The sequence below is a fragment of the Aquarana catesbeiana genome, linkage group LG05 (assembly GCF_042186555.1).
Source record: "Aquarana catesbeiana isolate 2022-GZ linkage group LG05, ASM4218655v1, whole genome shotgun sequence".
Classification (NCBI taxonomy): Eukaryota; Metazoa; Chordata; class Amphibia; order Anura; family Ranidae; genus Aquarana; species Aquarana catesbeiana.
The window spans coordinates 594,783,549-594,799,848 of NC_133328.1; the positions used below are offsets into that span (position 1 = coordinate 594,783,549).

General features: G+C 37.3%; 1 protein-coding gene across 1 annotated transcript in view; it reads right to left on the bottom strand.

Moving 5' to 3' along the window:
• Positions 1 to 16,300, bottom strand: part of CSMD3 (CUB and Sushi multiple domains 3) — a 1,635,173-nt gene that overhangs the window by 900,170 nt on the left and 718,703 nt on the right. The window contains exon 8 of the mRNA XM_073632169.1: positions 7,436 to 7,513. Coding sequence (XP_073488270.1) covers positions 7,436 to 7,513 — 78 coding nt within the window. The remainder of the gene's footprint in view (positions 1 to 7,435; positions 7,514 to 16,300) is intronic.

Genomic DNA, 16,300 nt, shown 5'->3' on the forward strand with positions numbered 1-16,300 from the left:
AGAGACCTTGCGCTCCTCCACCTTCTGTTTGAGGATGCCCCATAGATGCTCAATAGGGTTTAGGTCGGGAGACTTGGCCAGTCCATTGCCTCTACCCTTCTTTAGCAAGGCAGTGGTCATCTTAGAGGTATGTTTGGGGTCGTTATGTTGGAATACTGCCCTGTGGCCCAGTCTCCAAAGGGAGGGGATCATGATCAGCTTCAGTATGTATAGTACATGTTGGCAATCATGGTTCCCTCAATGAACTGTAGCTCTCCAGTGCCGACAGCACTCATGCAGCCCCAGACTAGGACACTTCCACCACCATGCTTGACTGTAGACAAGACACACTTGTCTTTATACTCCTCACCTGGTTGCTGCCACACACGCTTGACACTATCTGAGCCAAATAAGTTTATCTTGGTCTCATCAGACCACAGGACATGCTTCCAGTAATCCATGTCCTTAGTCTGCTTGTCTTCAGCAAACTGTTTGCAGGCTTTCTTGTGCATCATCTTTAGAAGATTCTGGGATGACAGCCATACAGACCAATTTGATGCAGTGTGTGGCGTATGGTCTGAGCACTGACAGGCTGACCCCCCACCCCTTCAACCTCTGCAACAATGCTGGCAGCACTCATATGTCTATTTCCCAAAGACAACTTCTGGATATGATGCTGAGCACATGCACTCAACTTCTTTGGTCAACCAGGGTGAGGCCTGTTCTGAGTAGGAACCTGTCCTGTTAAACCACTGTACGGACTTGGCGACCGTGCTATAGCTCAGTTTGAGGGTCTTGGCAATCTTCTTATAGCCTAGGCCATCTTTATGTAGAGCAATAATTCTTTTTTTCAGATCCTCAGAGAGTTCTTTGCCATGAGGTACGATGTTGAACTTCCAGTGACCAGTATGAGAGAATGAGAGCGATAACACCAAATTTAACACACCTGCTCCCCATTCACATCTGAGACCTTGTAACACTAACGAGTCACATGACACGGGGAGGGAAAATGGCTAATTGGGCAAAATTTGGACATTTTCAGTTAGGGGTGTACTCACTTTTGTTGCCAGCGGTTTAGACAATAATGGCTGTGTGTTAAGTTATTTTGAGGGGACAGCAAATTTACACTGTTATACAAGCTGTACATTCACTACTTTACATTGTAGCAAAGTGTCATTTCTTTAGTGTTGTCACGTGAAAAGATATAATAAAATATTTACAAAAATGTGAGGGGTATACTCACTTTTGTGAGATACTGTAAAATGCTATGCAACACTAATGCCCTACATTATACTGCCTATTGCACCAGTCAGTAAATTTGTTACAAAAGAGCTTCATAAAATAATTTATGTTTCCAAAAAAATCATAAAATAGTAAAAATATTGAATCAATAATATATTAGTGAAACAAACATGCAAAAAAGTATTTTTTCTTCAACAAATAGTGCGCTGTGTGGTGGCACTTCACCTCTTCTCCACATGAATCCCAATGTTAATCAGTATTATATGGCATAGTGCTACCAAAAAAGTGGTATTCAGGTTTCCATTTCAACATGCTGTCAGAGGCAGTACATTACAGCATGGATAGAAAGGCTGACAGTGTTGTAAACTGTCTGCACTTTGCCTGATCAACAATATTGTCGCTCTGAGTTCTGTTACCCAGCCGGAGTGCTCCCTTCACTCTCCATACCTGTGATAAGTTCCTGCTTAGACCTCTTATAATCTTGAGGTCAATACTTAAGGTGAGCAGATTAAGATTTATTCATGAGATGGTGTCAGAAAAAGTTATCACAGTTTTTACTAGCGGACACAAAAATTTACTTACTGGTGCAATAGGCAAGATTATTTAGGGTATAAGCATTGCTCAATATTTGATACTTTTTCACTGCTACCTGACTGCTAGTTCCCAGAGATTTGAACTGAGATTGGGTGATGTTACTACTGGTCTGCTCCCTGTCCCTGACATGGGGAGGTAAATGGCTGATTCTATCAAGCTGACCGCCTCCACACAGAGACACAATGCAAAATAGGAAAACATAAGTCATTAGTATTGAAAAGAGCAAATGAAGGGTGATTTTGCACTTTGCCTGCCTATTTTAGGCACAGTTTTCAGAGTTCATCTTTAAGCATCGGTGGTTAAAGTGTATGTCAAGCTTGACCTTTTTGCTATAGTTATTTTGGATAGAATGGGGAAGGGTTAGAACCCCTGCCACGATTGTAACTGCCACCCATGGCTCTGGATGTGAGGATTTCCCCTTTCATATCCTGTCTTAATGGCAATGGTTACACCAGACAAAAAGTAAATCTTTGACATTACAAAGACAGAATAAAAATGTATTTTTAGTAGAATATGGGAAGGCCAGAACCACTGTTAGCTTTTTAACTGTCTGTGTCCTGGTTGCAAATTTTCCCTTACCTCCTGTCTGGAAAAATACCTGCTATCAAAACATAATGGGAGGGAAAACCAATGTATCCAAAACAAATTAAAATCTTTTTGCTGGACATACACTTTAGGTGCAAACATTCCAGCATAACAGCTAATGATCGTAGTGAAAATTAAATTCAACATTTTATTGAGGGAATACCAATATATTAACTTAAGTACATGAAAAACATAATGATATAATGAACAGGAATCACCGTTAATATTGCTGAAATAGTTTCTGTATCAAAGGTATATAAAATTATATGAAATAGGACAACCAACAACTCATCAATACGTCACACAAATTCAACAAAAAATAATCACAGCGGTGGATTTACCAAAGGCAAATACAGTGCATTTTGCAAGTACAGTTGTAAGCTACAAGTGCAGCTACTCTAAAGTTAAGTATATAAGATGAAGCTTCACTTTGCAAAAAATACCTAATCACATGCAAGCAAAATAAGAAAAACCAAATTTTTGCTTGCACGTGATTGGATGATGGAAGTCAGTAGAGCTTCCTGTCATTTACTAAGCTCTGAAGAAACTGCACTTGCAAGGTGCACAGTCTATTTGTTTTTAGTAAATCCACCCCAATGCTTCTTCCTGATCATTTTTGGATATAGCGACAACTCTTGAACAATCCAAAAGGGATATATTTATGATTACATTTGATTGTGATTTTTATTTGGCAACAAATTTTGCATGCATAGAAAACGTATAAGAACTACAATTTTCATCACTTTTTTTCTTTCTATAGCAGTTGCGCAGTGTATTTTTTATTGCTCAGGCCAACAGTCAATAGAGTTTGACTATGCTGCCAAGTTCACTCTAACAGAGCAACCTCCATTGCTGCTTAGCAACTGCTGTCAGGTTGTTTTTTTCATGGGGAGAATTCAATACTAGTTATAAAATAGATCTGTGAAGTCACTGGTTTTTCTTAGTCCATTCAAGATTTATCCTGTGTTGAGCCCTGATGAAGGGAGAGCGGTGTTGCCCCCAATAATAATTAAATTATCACAGATTCTTTTATATAATTTTGGTCTGGTGCTCCTTTCTGTATTTCAAAGTTCAAACAGAACAGTTCATTTGTGCCTCTTCTTGTTCTATTAAGCACATATAGGTGTGAGGATGCCTGAGCAGCCTGCTCTCATCTATGCCAGCATATGTCTCTGGAATGGTAGGATAGAGATCATGTTTACATTATCTTATCTTACTTTATCCTATCTTTCTCTTGAAAAGAGTATTTTAAGGCATCACTAATTGAATATCATCTAAAAATCAAGAAACATGGCAGCACAGGTATAACAAGGGAGTCTTTATTTGGGCTTTAACTTGTCTATTTTATGGGCAGAGGAAACTGTGACTATCCCATTATTCTTTTGCAATTAAAGACTAGAACAGCTTTATCACCAAAGCATACACCTCAATGTTTTTTTTTTTTTTTTTTAGCTTGGACACTGATATCGATAATACTATGTGATTCTCCCTTACATTGAAAATGACAGTTTATGGCTTTCAAAAAGATAAAGCAGAAAATATCTTCCATCAAGCAGAAAATCTCATTCAGAACCTATTTCTTTATATCAGATGAGATGCAGTTCTTTTAGAAGATGAGTAGTCCTTTATTGAAATGTCTTTGCTTTTGTAGACCAGTAACAGACATCACATTCTCAGTACAATATGTACAGAAAAAAAGAGATTCTAAAAAACTTTTGCTTCTATTTTTTTGTGGCCCCTCTAATTTAAAATGTTTAGCTTGAAGGCAATGAAAACAAATATAATGCAGTGAGAATGATTACAATGATAAACAGATCTGATTTGAAACCAATTTTAAAAATATTTATGTCATTAGGAAGAGTAGTTCCAATGAGACCATGAGAACTTTGCTGAACATGCTCTACTCCTAGGCACAGTCCATTCTAAAGTTCTTATCTACTGCACTGAAGAGAGGCAAAGTGACATTTGCTTTAAACATCTAATCATATCAATAAAAAGTTCCTATACATATATTATATGTCCAAAAATAAGTACAAGCTTCTCCAAATTTTAGTTCAGGTCTATCAAGTGAAGAGTATCATTAACGTGTATATTTAGACAACCCATCTTTTCTAGCCCTTAATAGAGTAGGGAAGGATTGAAATCTGTCCCACTGGGGAGATTTTAAGACACAACAAGATACAATTGGAAGTTTACATCTTAGAGAGTTGATATCAGGACATTTTTCCCTACCGGATGAAATCCCCTCACCTCTAGCTCTGGTGACAGTTCTAAAATGTATTTTTTATCACTTTCTATCTCTGTGAAAATGGTTACCAAAGAGGGGTGAATCTCTTCAGCAGGAGCATAGAGTTTGATAAAAAAATGTGACAGAGGCTCTAACTATTCCTCACTATATTTAAACTAAAAAAAAGAGTTTTGCCTTGACATAAATTTTTGTTGTAGCATACAGCACAAAGTATTTTGCGTGTGCTGCCAACCTTGTTTCAAAAGTTTTGGGGAAAGTTCTTTTCTATGCCTGCATGATTGTGCCCTGTACCCAATGCCACCATAAAAATGATTTGATGAGTCTGATGCAGAGCAATTCATGTGGCCTGCACAGACCTTTGATCATAACCCTACTAGACACCTTTGTGATGGATTGGAACTCTGATTGAAACACTAAGTCAAGTCTTCCCTAACATCCAACATCAGGAGCTGATTGAATGCTTTTTTGGCTAAATGGGCACATATTCACAAAGAAACACTCCAAGACTTTGTGGAAAGCTTGTGGAGGCTTTTATAGGCTTATACTATCTAAGGTGGGACAAGTTTCAATGCCTATGATTTTTAATTGGATGTATATATATATATTTGTCAATATTTTTTTTTTTCATTTTACCTCACTTACTTGCCTTAACCATGGGGCTTATTTTATACCATAAGATACATCTATGCCTATATCAAACTTTAATAGGTACATTGCTTTAACCACTTGCTGACCAGCCACCAGCATTGTATGACAGCAGGTTGGCATGCTCCCGCAAATCGCCGTAGCTGTACACCGGTGTTCTGCCGAGAAATTCCCCTCAGCTGATAAGGACCCCCCTCTACTGCGCAGGCGCAGTGCTTGCGCAGTAGGAACAATGAGGGAGCTGCCAAAAAGAGCCGAAGCTGAACACCGGAGTCAGCTGTACATGGTGCCTGCGTGCGAAGACTATTGTAACACGCCCCTTGTGGGCTCGATACGCTCGCCATGCTTTGGGCACGGCCTCGCTGCGCTCGGCATATTATTGTTCTAACTCTGTGTCCACTTGGATGGTGGGGCTTTAACGTGGACATAGGGTAGAATGTAGTGCGCAGGTACCGTGTACAGCTGACTCCGGTGTTCAGCTTCAGCTCTTTTCGGCAGCTCCCTTGTTGTTCCTACTGTGCAAGCGATGCGCCTGCACCGTAGAGGGGGGTCCTTATCCTCCAAGGGAACTTTCTCAGCAAGACACTGGCTCCTTTAAGAGCCATAGCAGGTGTGCGCATGCTGGCTGCATGGTGGGGGACCCGATGCGCATGACATGTGAGTGCGATCGCCGCTGACCACCCATGATCATCGGCATGAGAGCCAGAGCGGGGAATAGTGTGTGTAAACACACAAATCTCTGTTCTGCCAGGGGAGGAGAGACAGATTGTCTGTTCCTACTAAGTAGGAGCAGTGATATGTCTCCTCCTCTAGGGAGTCCCATCCCCTCACAGTTAGAAACACACCTAGGGAACACACTTAACCCCTTGATCACCTCGCCCCCCCCTTTGATCACCTCGCCCCCTCGCCCCCTTCCCTGCCAGTGACATTTATACAGTAATCAGTGCATTTTTATAGCACCTATTGTTGTATAAATGTCAATGGTCCCAAAAAAGTGTCAAAAGTGTCTGATCTGTCCGCTGTAATGTTGCAGTCCTGCTAAAACTGCCGCCAGTAAAAAATAAAAAATAAAAATGCCATAAAGATGCCATAAATCTATTTCCTATTTTGTAGATGCTATAACTTTTGCACAAACCAATCAATATACGCTTATTGTGATTTTTTTACCAAAAATATGTAGAACAATACATATTGGCTTAAACCGATTAAGAAATTATTTTTTTTTACTTCTTTGGGGGATACTTATAAAAAGTAAAAACTATTGTTTTTTTTTAAACTATCGCTCTTTTTTTGTTTATAGCGCAAAAAATAAAAACCGCAGAGGTGATCAAATACCACCAAAAGAAAGCTCTATTTATGGGAAAAAAAGGACATCAATTTTGTTTGGGTACAGCTTTGCACAACCGCGCAATTGTTAGTTAAAGCAACGCAGTGCCGTATCGCAAAAAATGGCCTGGTCATTAAGGGGGCAAATCCTTCTGGTCCTTAAGTGGTTAAATGGTGCCAGTATTGCAATGCAGTTAAAAATGCACCACAACATAGTGTTAGACAAGTTGAAAAAATACATGTCAAATGTCAATGATATGCATGCATTTTTAGTGTCTTTTTTGGAGCTAACATGACCTTAGCTTGTCACCCCATCTTTTCTCCTGGTGCCTTAGCTGGCCCCTTATAAACTATTACAAAGACTAAATAAACAACACAATAACTTGGATCTGCAAGTCAGCACAAATGTCTTCTGAATACAGCAAAGGTTGAATCTGAAAAGACATTCAATGTCTTATGATATTATGGATAATTTATGATATGGTGTGAACATGCAATTATTTTAGTAAAAATAGTCATATGTCATTGTTACAAGTCATCTTACAGTGTGAAGTCTAATGATTTTTAATATACCAATATTTTAACTAAAAGGGAATGCTAATACGGTTAATACATACACACCTAAATGTTGCATTTAGCTTTGATATTAGACCTTTAAGCTATGTTGGTAAATTACACAGAGTGAGCTGCATGCAGACTAACAATTAACATAAAATATACAGTCATCTTAAGCTGTATTATCTCAATTTTGAAAATCAAACACAGACACAAGAGGTCAATGTTGCACCAAAAGAGGAACAAAATGGTTACACTCACAGATAGAAAACTTGCTGCTGAGGTCTTTCCCTGGAAACAATTTAAATCCTCTAGATTTAAAATCTATGGACTTTTTCACTAGTTAGGAAAACAAAAAAGAAAATGAATAAGGTAAAACAATCTAGTTTAAAATCAATGTGACTGTTATATAAATACATATGTTTCCTTTGTTAAATGTTAAAATAGTAAGACTGTAAAATTAAATCTGCGTGAACAGATAGGACTTATTAAATATTTCAAATACAACATTGTATGGTAGACTCCAAAATACATGGGACTTAGTTTCAGCTGACTATTACTATTTTAAGGGCTTGATCTAGCTGCAGCAGTTGAACCGCTGACTAGGTCTTTTGATCTTTCATGTGGGCTGTCAATCAACCAATTTTTGAAAACCACTTTTTTTTTTTTAAACGCAATAGTTTTTTTCATATTAAAGAAACACATATCCAGACATCTCATACAAATGTTCTGATCCATTTGGCAATGTAAAAAAGTATATTATGCATTTAAAAATCACTGAAAAAACAATACATGTATCTACCTATCTATGCCATCAACCAAATTGCTACTCTATTTTTTTTTAAGCTTAAGGTACCAAAAATAAATGTTCTTTATTACTGAGAAGATTAGGTTATTTAAAAGCTAATTCAACAAACCAAGCAACCTATGGAAGGTGACTGACATTTGAGGACAGCAGATATTACTTCTGAGAAATGTAATAATTTAACAGGGTGGATCATTGCTGTTCAAGGTCCCCATTCATGCATTAGTCCTTTGAAGATCCATTACAGGATTTGGAATGACAGAACAGCGGCAAAATGTACAAATAGTCTAAAGCCTTAACCAAGTTCTGTTACATAACAGGTCTTAAGATTTCCATAGAATTTGTCAGTTCGGCCCTCTTTCCAAATGATTCACTGGAAATGTAGTCATTAAATAATGACTATTTTTTTCTGACTGATACCCCAGGTTGACTTTTACACCATTTCTAACATATTTACTCTCAATTCATTGTATGAAGGTCATGCAGTCTTTAAAACTGTATGCTCAGGTTCCATATACTATAATTTGGCATGGCCTATAAACACTAATGCCCCTGCATGTGTTGATATCTTTGAAGGAATTTTAGGAACTCATTTAAAAAAACTGCCATTTTTTAAAAGCATGAAAAAACAGAAATAATAATATTAATAAATAAATTATAATAATAAAAATGATAGTAATAATCGGTATAGGCAAATTAGTGCCAAAAGTAGTCATAATTTTTATGAAGCTTAGCAAATATTATGATGGTTAATAAATGTAGATATGAAATATGACAATTAGAGCTGTGTAAAAAGATTCATGCTAAGCATAATGACACCTATTAGGCATTCCATCCTTGTGTATTACTTGCATTCAAAGTGCTGATGTCATCATAGTTTAAAGTACAAATAAAAGGAATATCTTTGAATTTAAAAGACCACAGGAAATTAAAGGCTCAAAGGGAACACACAAATACATTATTGAAAATGAAATTACTAAATCCAGATATTTTGCCAAAAGCTTTAACAGGCTACTTATTTATTAATTCATGCAGAGAAAATGTTGCACAAACTGTTTAGAAATCTTGGAACAATGTAAAACCATTTATATGCACCCAACTATAACAAAGGATAATGTGATCCATTCAGCTGGAAAAAAAAACACATCTCCATCTGCATTTTACCAGTATGCAGGCTGTCCTGTATTTAAGAAGTGATGTCAGGTTCAGCAATAAATACTGCATATGGCAAAGAGATATCATTCAAGGCCAATTTTAAAATATCATGGTTCTGTTAAAGCTAACCTGTCATGCGTTAAGCAAGATCACGGTGTTGTAAACTAAACTGAAACAATGTAAAATGCATGCTGCAATTGCAAATGAATTAACAGTACAAAATTAGTGTAGATAAATTCTGTTCAAACTACCACAAATTGCCTGCTCATTTTTTCCTTTAACTCCTGTACTAAGAGTATGTGGAAATAAAATAAACTGCCATTCTGGTAAATATCACATGCAACTACCTTTTGAGCTGTGGTATGCCTCATATTGCACCAAAAATGCAATGCATGTGCTCTACTAACCAATAGAAAGGTTCACATGTTTGCAGGGATTAGACCCCCCCCCCCCGCATTTCCTGCATGTTCTTTGGGATCTGAAAAACATTCACAGTCATTGTGGCTTTAATGTGTACTGTGCAAGTAGGGGCACAGGAAACTTGTAATCCTTCATATAGATACATAGAGGATCATTAACGATCTGTGAAGAGTAACTGCAATTTCATTGGTGGATCCAAGGTCAAATAGGGAATAAAGAAGAAATCTCATGCAGCACAAAAGTCTAATTGCAATACAAAAATGTGAAAAAAAAATAGCATAGTATGTAATCCAGAGGCAATATTAAAGTGTTTGTTAACCCATTTTTATAAGTCTATGCCAGCCCCTCTATTAGAGGCTGGCATAGCACACCACGTAAGTCATTTTAAAAAAACTAGCTTTGTAAATACCGTTATTGAGCTATCTTCAGACTGGTCACATGACTTGCGGCCACTTTACAGCTCTGATGGATGGCTTCTGCTGGAGGAGCTGAGCTACCACATGATCTCCCGGCTGATGTCAGAGGGAGATCATGGCCCCTACCGCAGAAACCATCCATTGGAGCTGTAAAGCGACCGCAAGTCACGTGACCAGCCTGAAGACAGCTTAATATCGGTATTTACAAAGCTAGTTTTTTTTAAATGACTTACATAGTGTGCTATTCCAGCCTCTAATAGAAGGGCTGGCATAGACTTGGGGTTAACAAATACTTTTAATATTGCCTCTGGATTACATACTATTTTAGATTTCTTTTTCCAATAATAGCAGCAGGGGAGCGAGGTGGGGCAGAGACATACACAGAGAGTTAGCTGACAGGCAGGAAGAAGGGGGGGAGAGAGGAGAGCAGAGGGGATAGCAGCGTATGACGGAGGGATGTACTCTGACCACAGTGGTCAGGGCTCAGCAGCCCTGATTTTTGTGGTCAGTACAGAGAGGGGATACAGGAAGTGGCAGGTTCTGAGATTTTTTTTACATTTTAGAAGGGGGCAGATTACACAGCAAAAGCACAGTGCTTAATCTGCTTTAAGGGACCAGGATCTATATTTTTTGGGGGTTAACAAACACTTTAATTCTGAACCGGTAAGTTGTTCTCCTTAAAGTGTTTTTGTATATAGTTTATTTTAGTAAAGATTACATTTTTTATGTACATTTCTATTATTTTAGTCAGGTAGAACATTAAATATTAGTTATACATATCTTTTTTTCTAGCCAGTATATGGAATTGTATGCTCCTTTCTACATATTTCCTTAGTCAATCTTTAACACCTTTAAACATAGTTCTAGTTCAACATTCCCTCTTTCACTCTGCCTTCGCTGTCTACATGTAATCATATGGAGATTTTATTAGAAAAGACTAGTCTGAATGCAGATAGCTGATGCGGTACTCTCTTTTTAGAAAACCTATAATGCACTGGGACTCCAGTGCTATGTGTGCACCTAGTGTTAATTAGGTTGTAAAATAGATTAACAGTAAAACAGTAGATTCAAATAGAAATAAACAGTAAAAAAAAAAGAAAATGTTGAACTTAAATATAACATTTAAACACCAATCACAATGGAGCTCATGATGTCACTGTAACTGGCTCCCATAATATTTATGTTACACCTTCATGTGACTGGGGGAGTCATTAAAAAAAAGAATAATTAATTTCTTGTGAATCTATCACTCACAAATAATAAAACAGTTTGGGTGTTTTGGTGAGAGAAGGACCTGAATAGCTTTAGAAAGGATCACATTTAGAAAAGGAAAGGACAATCTGAGGATTATATTATCTTAAAGTGGTTGTGAACCCACATGAACAAAAAAAGACCTGCAAGACAAAGACATAATGAGCTAGTATGCATAGCATACTAGCTCATTATGTAATACTCAGCACCACCCGGCGACATTTGTCCCCAGAATTACTTCTGGGTATCATGGCTCCAGCGCTGTGATTGCCCGGAGTGGAGCTGCGATGACGTCACTCCCGCAGAAGCCACTGGGAATGGCACACTCACTGAAGCAAATGGCACACATGTGCCAATGGCATCAGCACATGCAGATACAGGGGATATCTCCTAAACCATGCAGGTTTAGGAGATATCCGGGGTAGCTACAGGTAAGCCTTATTATAGGCTTACCTGTAGCAACATAGGCTTTACAACCACTTTAAATTACTACTATAGCCAAATGAAAAAAAAAAACGTTATTTTGGCTGCCTATTACCAGATGACCTCAAAAATAGTAAACAAGGCTTTAAAATTTCTATCCTGCAGAAAACAAAGCTTACACTAAAACAGTGTCAAGCCCACTGAAAGAGGCTAAAGGAAAATAAGTTCATGTAAGCTTGTCAATTAGCGGCTATGCTTGAGCTCTAGTCTTTACATTTAGGTGAGATCACTCGGTCATAAGCCTCTGCATTTGGTAATGTCAATAATTGTCATGAAAACTCTTAACAACACTTATTAAGTGGGCAATGTTGTAAAGACTGGAGTAAATGGGGTGTTAATTTGACTATAGACATGCATTAACAACAAACATTATTAATTTTCACATTTCTAATATAGCTTTAAATAAATTGATTATAGTTCTGCATTTATTTTTTAAGTCACACATTCCAATAAAGGAAATAGAAGTGATTATTTTATTTTATTTCCTAAAATGCTAACTGATGATCTAGGCAAAATTGAGAAATGAATGGGAAATTGACACTGATAAGAGGATTAGTAAATTATATGCTGTGGAAGTTCCAATTCAGCAAAGTGCTTAGGTGAAGGAGAGAAAAGACAAAAAGACCCAGCTTGCCAAAGCTCTTACTCAGCAGAAAAACAAATGAATTAAAATGATTACCCTTCTGCTTATTAAAAGAACACTGTCTGATAAATCTAACACAAGGTCAGCTCAGTGCTTAAATACATTTTTAATCAGTAATGCACCATGATTGTGATAATTGGCTGCCTAGTGTATTTTCTAAGTCATTTGCTATATGTAATATTTCTTGTTGCTCTGTATGTCAAGAACTATATCATGTACTATTTAAAATCAAAATAAACTGAAGTCTAATCAGAATTAAACAGAATGAATGCAAGAAGTCCTTTGCATTTTTCATTATGTATAAGAATTAAAGATCAAAGTGGATATAAAATACACACATTAATACAACTATGCATTCATGAATGCAAGCAGTACTGGAATTCGACCTGGTATTATCCTCATTTAGTCCTTGTACAACATAGTTCAGTATGGTAACATGAGAAGCATTACAAGGAGCAAATCAGTTCATGTGCTGACAACAAGCATTCTGATAGGAGGAAAGTGCAGAATGACCAATATATGAGCTTATCAGTCTGTTGCTCCTCCTTTCACTGCCACTAATATGGGGAAGAGGAGGAGACCTGTTAGTGAACCTAAACTGCAACCAAGAACAATATCTCCTACCCTGCTAGATCTGTAAGTGGTACTAAATTGCAGAAGAAAAAAATCAGGTCCCCTTCCCTGCCCCCATCTGTGTAAATCTCAAACCTTGGTACAGATAAAGAAGCTCCCAAAAATATAATATATCTGAGTATTTATCTGTTTGCCTGGGGTTTAGCTTTAATCTCAAAATCTCCACTGTGATATGATTTGTTTATAACGAATTAGATATACGAATGAAGTATTTATTTATTTTGTAATGTATGCTAATAGTTAATTAGCCAATACATGTTAAATATGTAAAAAGCTATTTAATGAAAAAGTGCATCATGCATTGACTATGTGTAATGTTCAGTAACTCATTGCAATCAATCAGATTTTAGTAAAGTAAAATTAAAAACAGAATAGTTTGTTGGTAAGGGTCACTTTGTATTAAATCATGGCACTTTTCACTGTTTATTAATTATTATCTTATATCAGGCACATTATTGTTTGTTACATCACTACAGACTATTGTTTTTAAACATCATGTAAACATTTAGTTCTCAGATGCAAAATATCACCCAAATGTCTATCTTCCATGATAATGTTAACCACCAAGCAATTTTCTTTTTTTTCCGACTTTTTTTACCACTGTTGTTTTTTTTTATGATTTCAGGCCAACACCAGGCAAAATATTTTTTAGATCGAAAGAAAGTTTTACAACTGACTGTGTGCTTGTTTGGGATATTAAAGATACCTTGTCATTTTCAAAAGATTATTTGTGCATTTAACATATTTTAGGCATTATAATCCATGTAAAAACCTCCCTTGTTTAGAAAATCTCAAATTCCTGAAACTGCTGTTGGCCAATGCCATCTTGGATGCAATGTCAGCAACCCTAGCAGGCTCAGAACTATTATGCCCCGTACACACAGTCGGACTTTGTTCGGACATTCCGACAACAAAATCCTAGGATTTTTTCTGACGGATGTTGGCTCAAACTTGTCTTCCATACACACGGTCACACAAAGTTGTCGGAAAATCCGATCGTTCTAAACGCGGTGACGTAAAACACGTACATCGGGACTATAAACGGGGCAGTGGCCAATAGATTTCATCTATTTATTTATTCTGAGCATGCGTGGCACTTTGTCAGTCGGATTTGTGTACACACGATCGGAATTTCCGACAACGGATTTTGTTGTCGGAAAATTTTATAGCCTATTCTCAAACTTTTTCAAATCCCATGGAAAATGTGTGATGGAGCCTACACACGGTTGGAATTTCCGACAACAAGGTCCTATCACACATTTTCTGTCGGAAAATCCGACCGCGTGTACGGGGCATAACTCAACTTACACTGTATGATATTCCTCTTCACTCCTCCCATCCAGCTACATAAAATGTTATAGGGTAAGTTGTTGGAAGGGATGGAGGAGCTGATCTAGTACAAACAGTAATTAGACATGAGAGAAGTGAGCTATGATGTGCAATGGAGGGAGGAGGATGTGCTAGGGAATTGATTCTTTCTGAAGATGTCAAAGTTTCCAGTAAGTTCAGGGGCAAAATGCAAATAAATTAAAATTTGTATATAGGAGAGAAAATGCTGCAAGTAAGCATTTTAAATACTTGATTTTCCTGTGCTTTTACCTGCCTTTTTACATTGGTGACAGGGTCCTTTTGACCCTATTTTTTTCTATAGTCACAAAGACAGGAAGTAGAGGTAAATCTTTGCTACAGGCATATACCGTAGGCAGTTATACACACACTTTTTTATTGAAGTGAGAAAAGAAGAGAATATCTTTCTTTTTTAATGCTGCTGATGTTCTTGTTAAGGAAGGAGTTTGTCACTAAGACATCATGTAAAGCTGAACAATCTGATGTTACATCGCTAATGCCCAATAATAAAGGGAATCCATATACTAGCTGTAACTGTAATTTGTTAAATAAAAGATCATTCTGCAGTCAACTTGCGCATACCTTACTAGTGTCTATTTACTGCTTTATACTATAGTATGTGTAATATACATATTGCACATCCAAACATTGCATGTGCCAACTGGTACACTGGTACTTAAGATGAAACCTGCCATCCTCAGCAGCCAGTAGAGGAAGCATTGATTAGTATAGTAGCTTTAATTGTAGTGATCTCCAGCAGTCTCATTTAATTAAAGCGGGGGTCCACCTATCTATCGTTTTTTTTTTTTTTTAGTTCATTCACAAACTTTTCTTCCCAGCATTACATACTCACATATTGTGTGTAATATGTCCGCCTGTGTCAGATTTCGTCGGAAAGAATAACTTATATTATTCACTGCAGGCGGTTTCCATCTTCATTGTGGGCATTTGAAGCCCACAAGCATTTATTTCCTGGATGTGGTGAATGCTGTGCTCCCAGCATTCACCGCTCGTTCCCGCACATGCTCAGAGGCATCCTGGGAAGCCTGAGACTAGCTCCCAGAAGTCTGGGAGAGGCTAGAAACACACCTACTCCCACGGGAGGAGAACCAGGAAGTGCAAAGAAGAATAGAAAAATAAAAGGTAATTACGGCGATTTAAATTTTTTTAAATGGCATGTCAGCATCTAGGCAAGGAAGAGAATACATACAGATATTGTTCAAAATTTTGGTGGAACTTCGCTTTAATCACCAGAGTCTAACAGTCTCCTGCAGCATAACTTTAATAAAACCTCAAGCATCTCACTGGTCTCTGAATACCTCCAGCAATATGTCAGCATTCTCTGGCTAACCTCTGTAGCACTACATATACTGAACATTGGTCCCCTTGGAGATGTTAGGGGTTGTAGTTAAGTACCCTAAAGCTAGCAAATAAATCATCACTGGTAAAAGTTATACCCACAATCTTTCTAGTAAATAAATAAAAGGAAAACTATTGAGTTCATATACAATATGTCTACTAGTAGAAAGACATAATAACAAAGGGGTTGATTTACTAAAGGCAAATAGACTGTGAGGTTTGCAAAGAGCAGTTGCACTCTGCAAGAGTGCTCCAGAGCTTAGCCAACAAGCAGAACCTCTACTGACTTTCATCATTAAATCATGTGCAAGCAAAAATGCAATTTTTTTTATTTTCCATGCATATGAGTGGGTTTTCTTTGCAAAGTGAAGCTTTACCTCATTTACTAAGCTCTGGAGCAATTGCAGTCTATTTGCCTTTAGTAAATCAACCCCAATATGCTTTGCCTGCTGGAGGTAAGCACGAACAGATGAACTACATGAACTATCATTTATTACATAGAATGGTGCACACATATGAACCCTTTAATGCTAAAAGATCTTTATCAAGGTAGGCCATGGAATCAACTGTCCCATTTTTAGAGCAAAAAATAAAAAATACATCTGACATAGTAA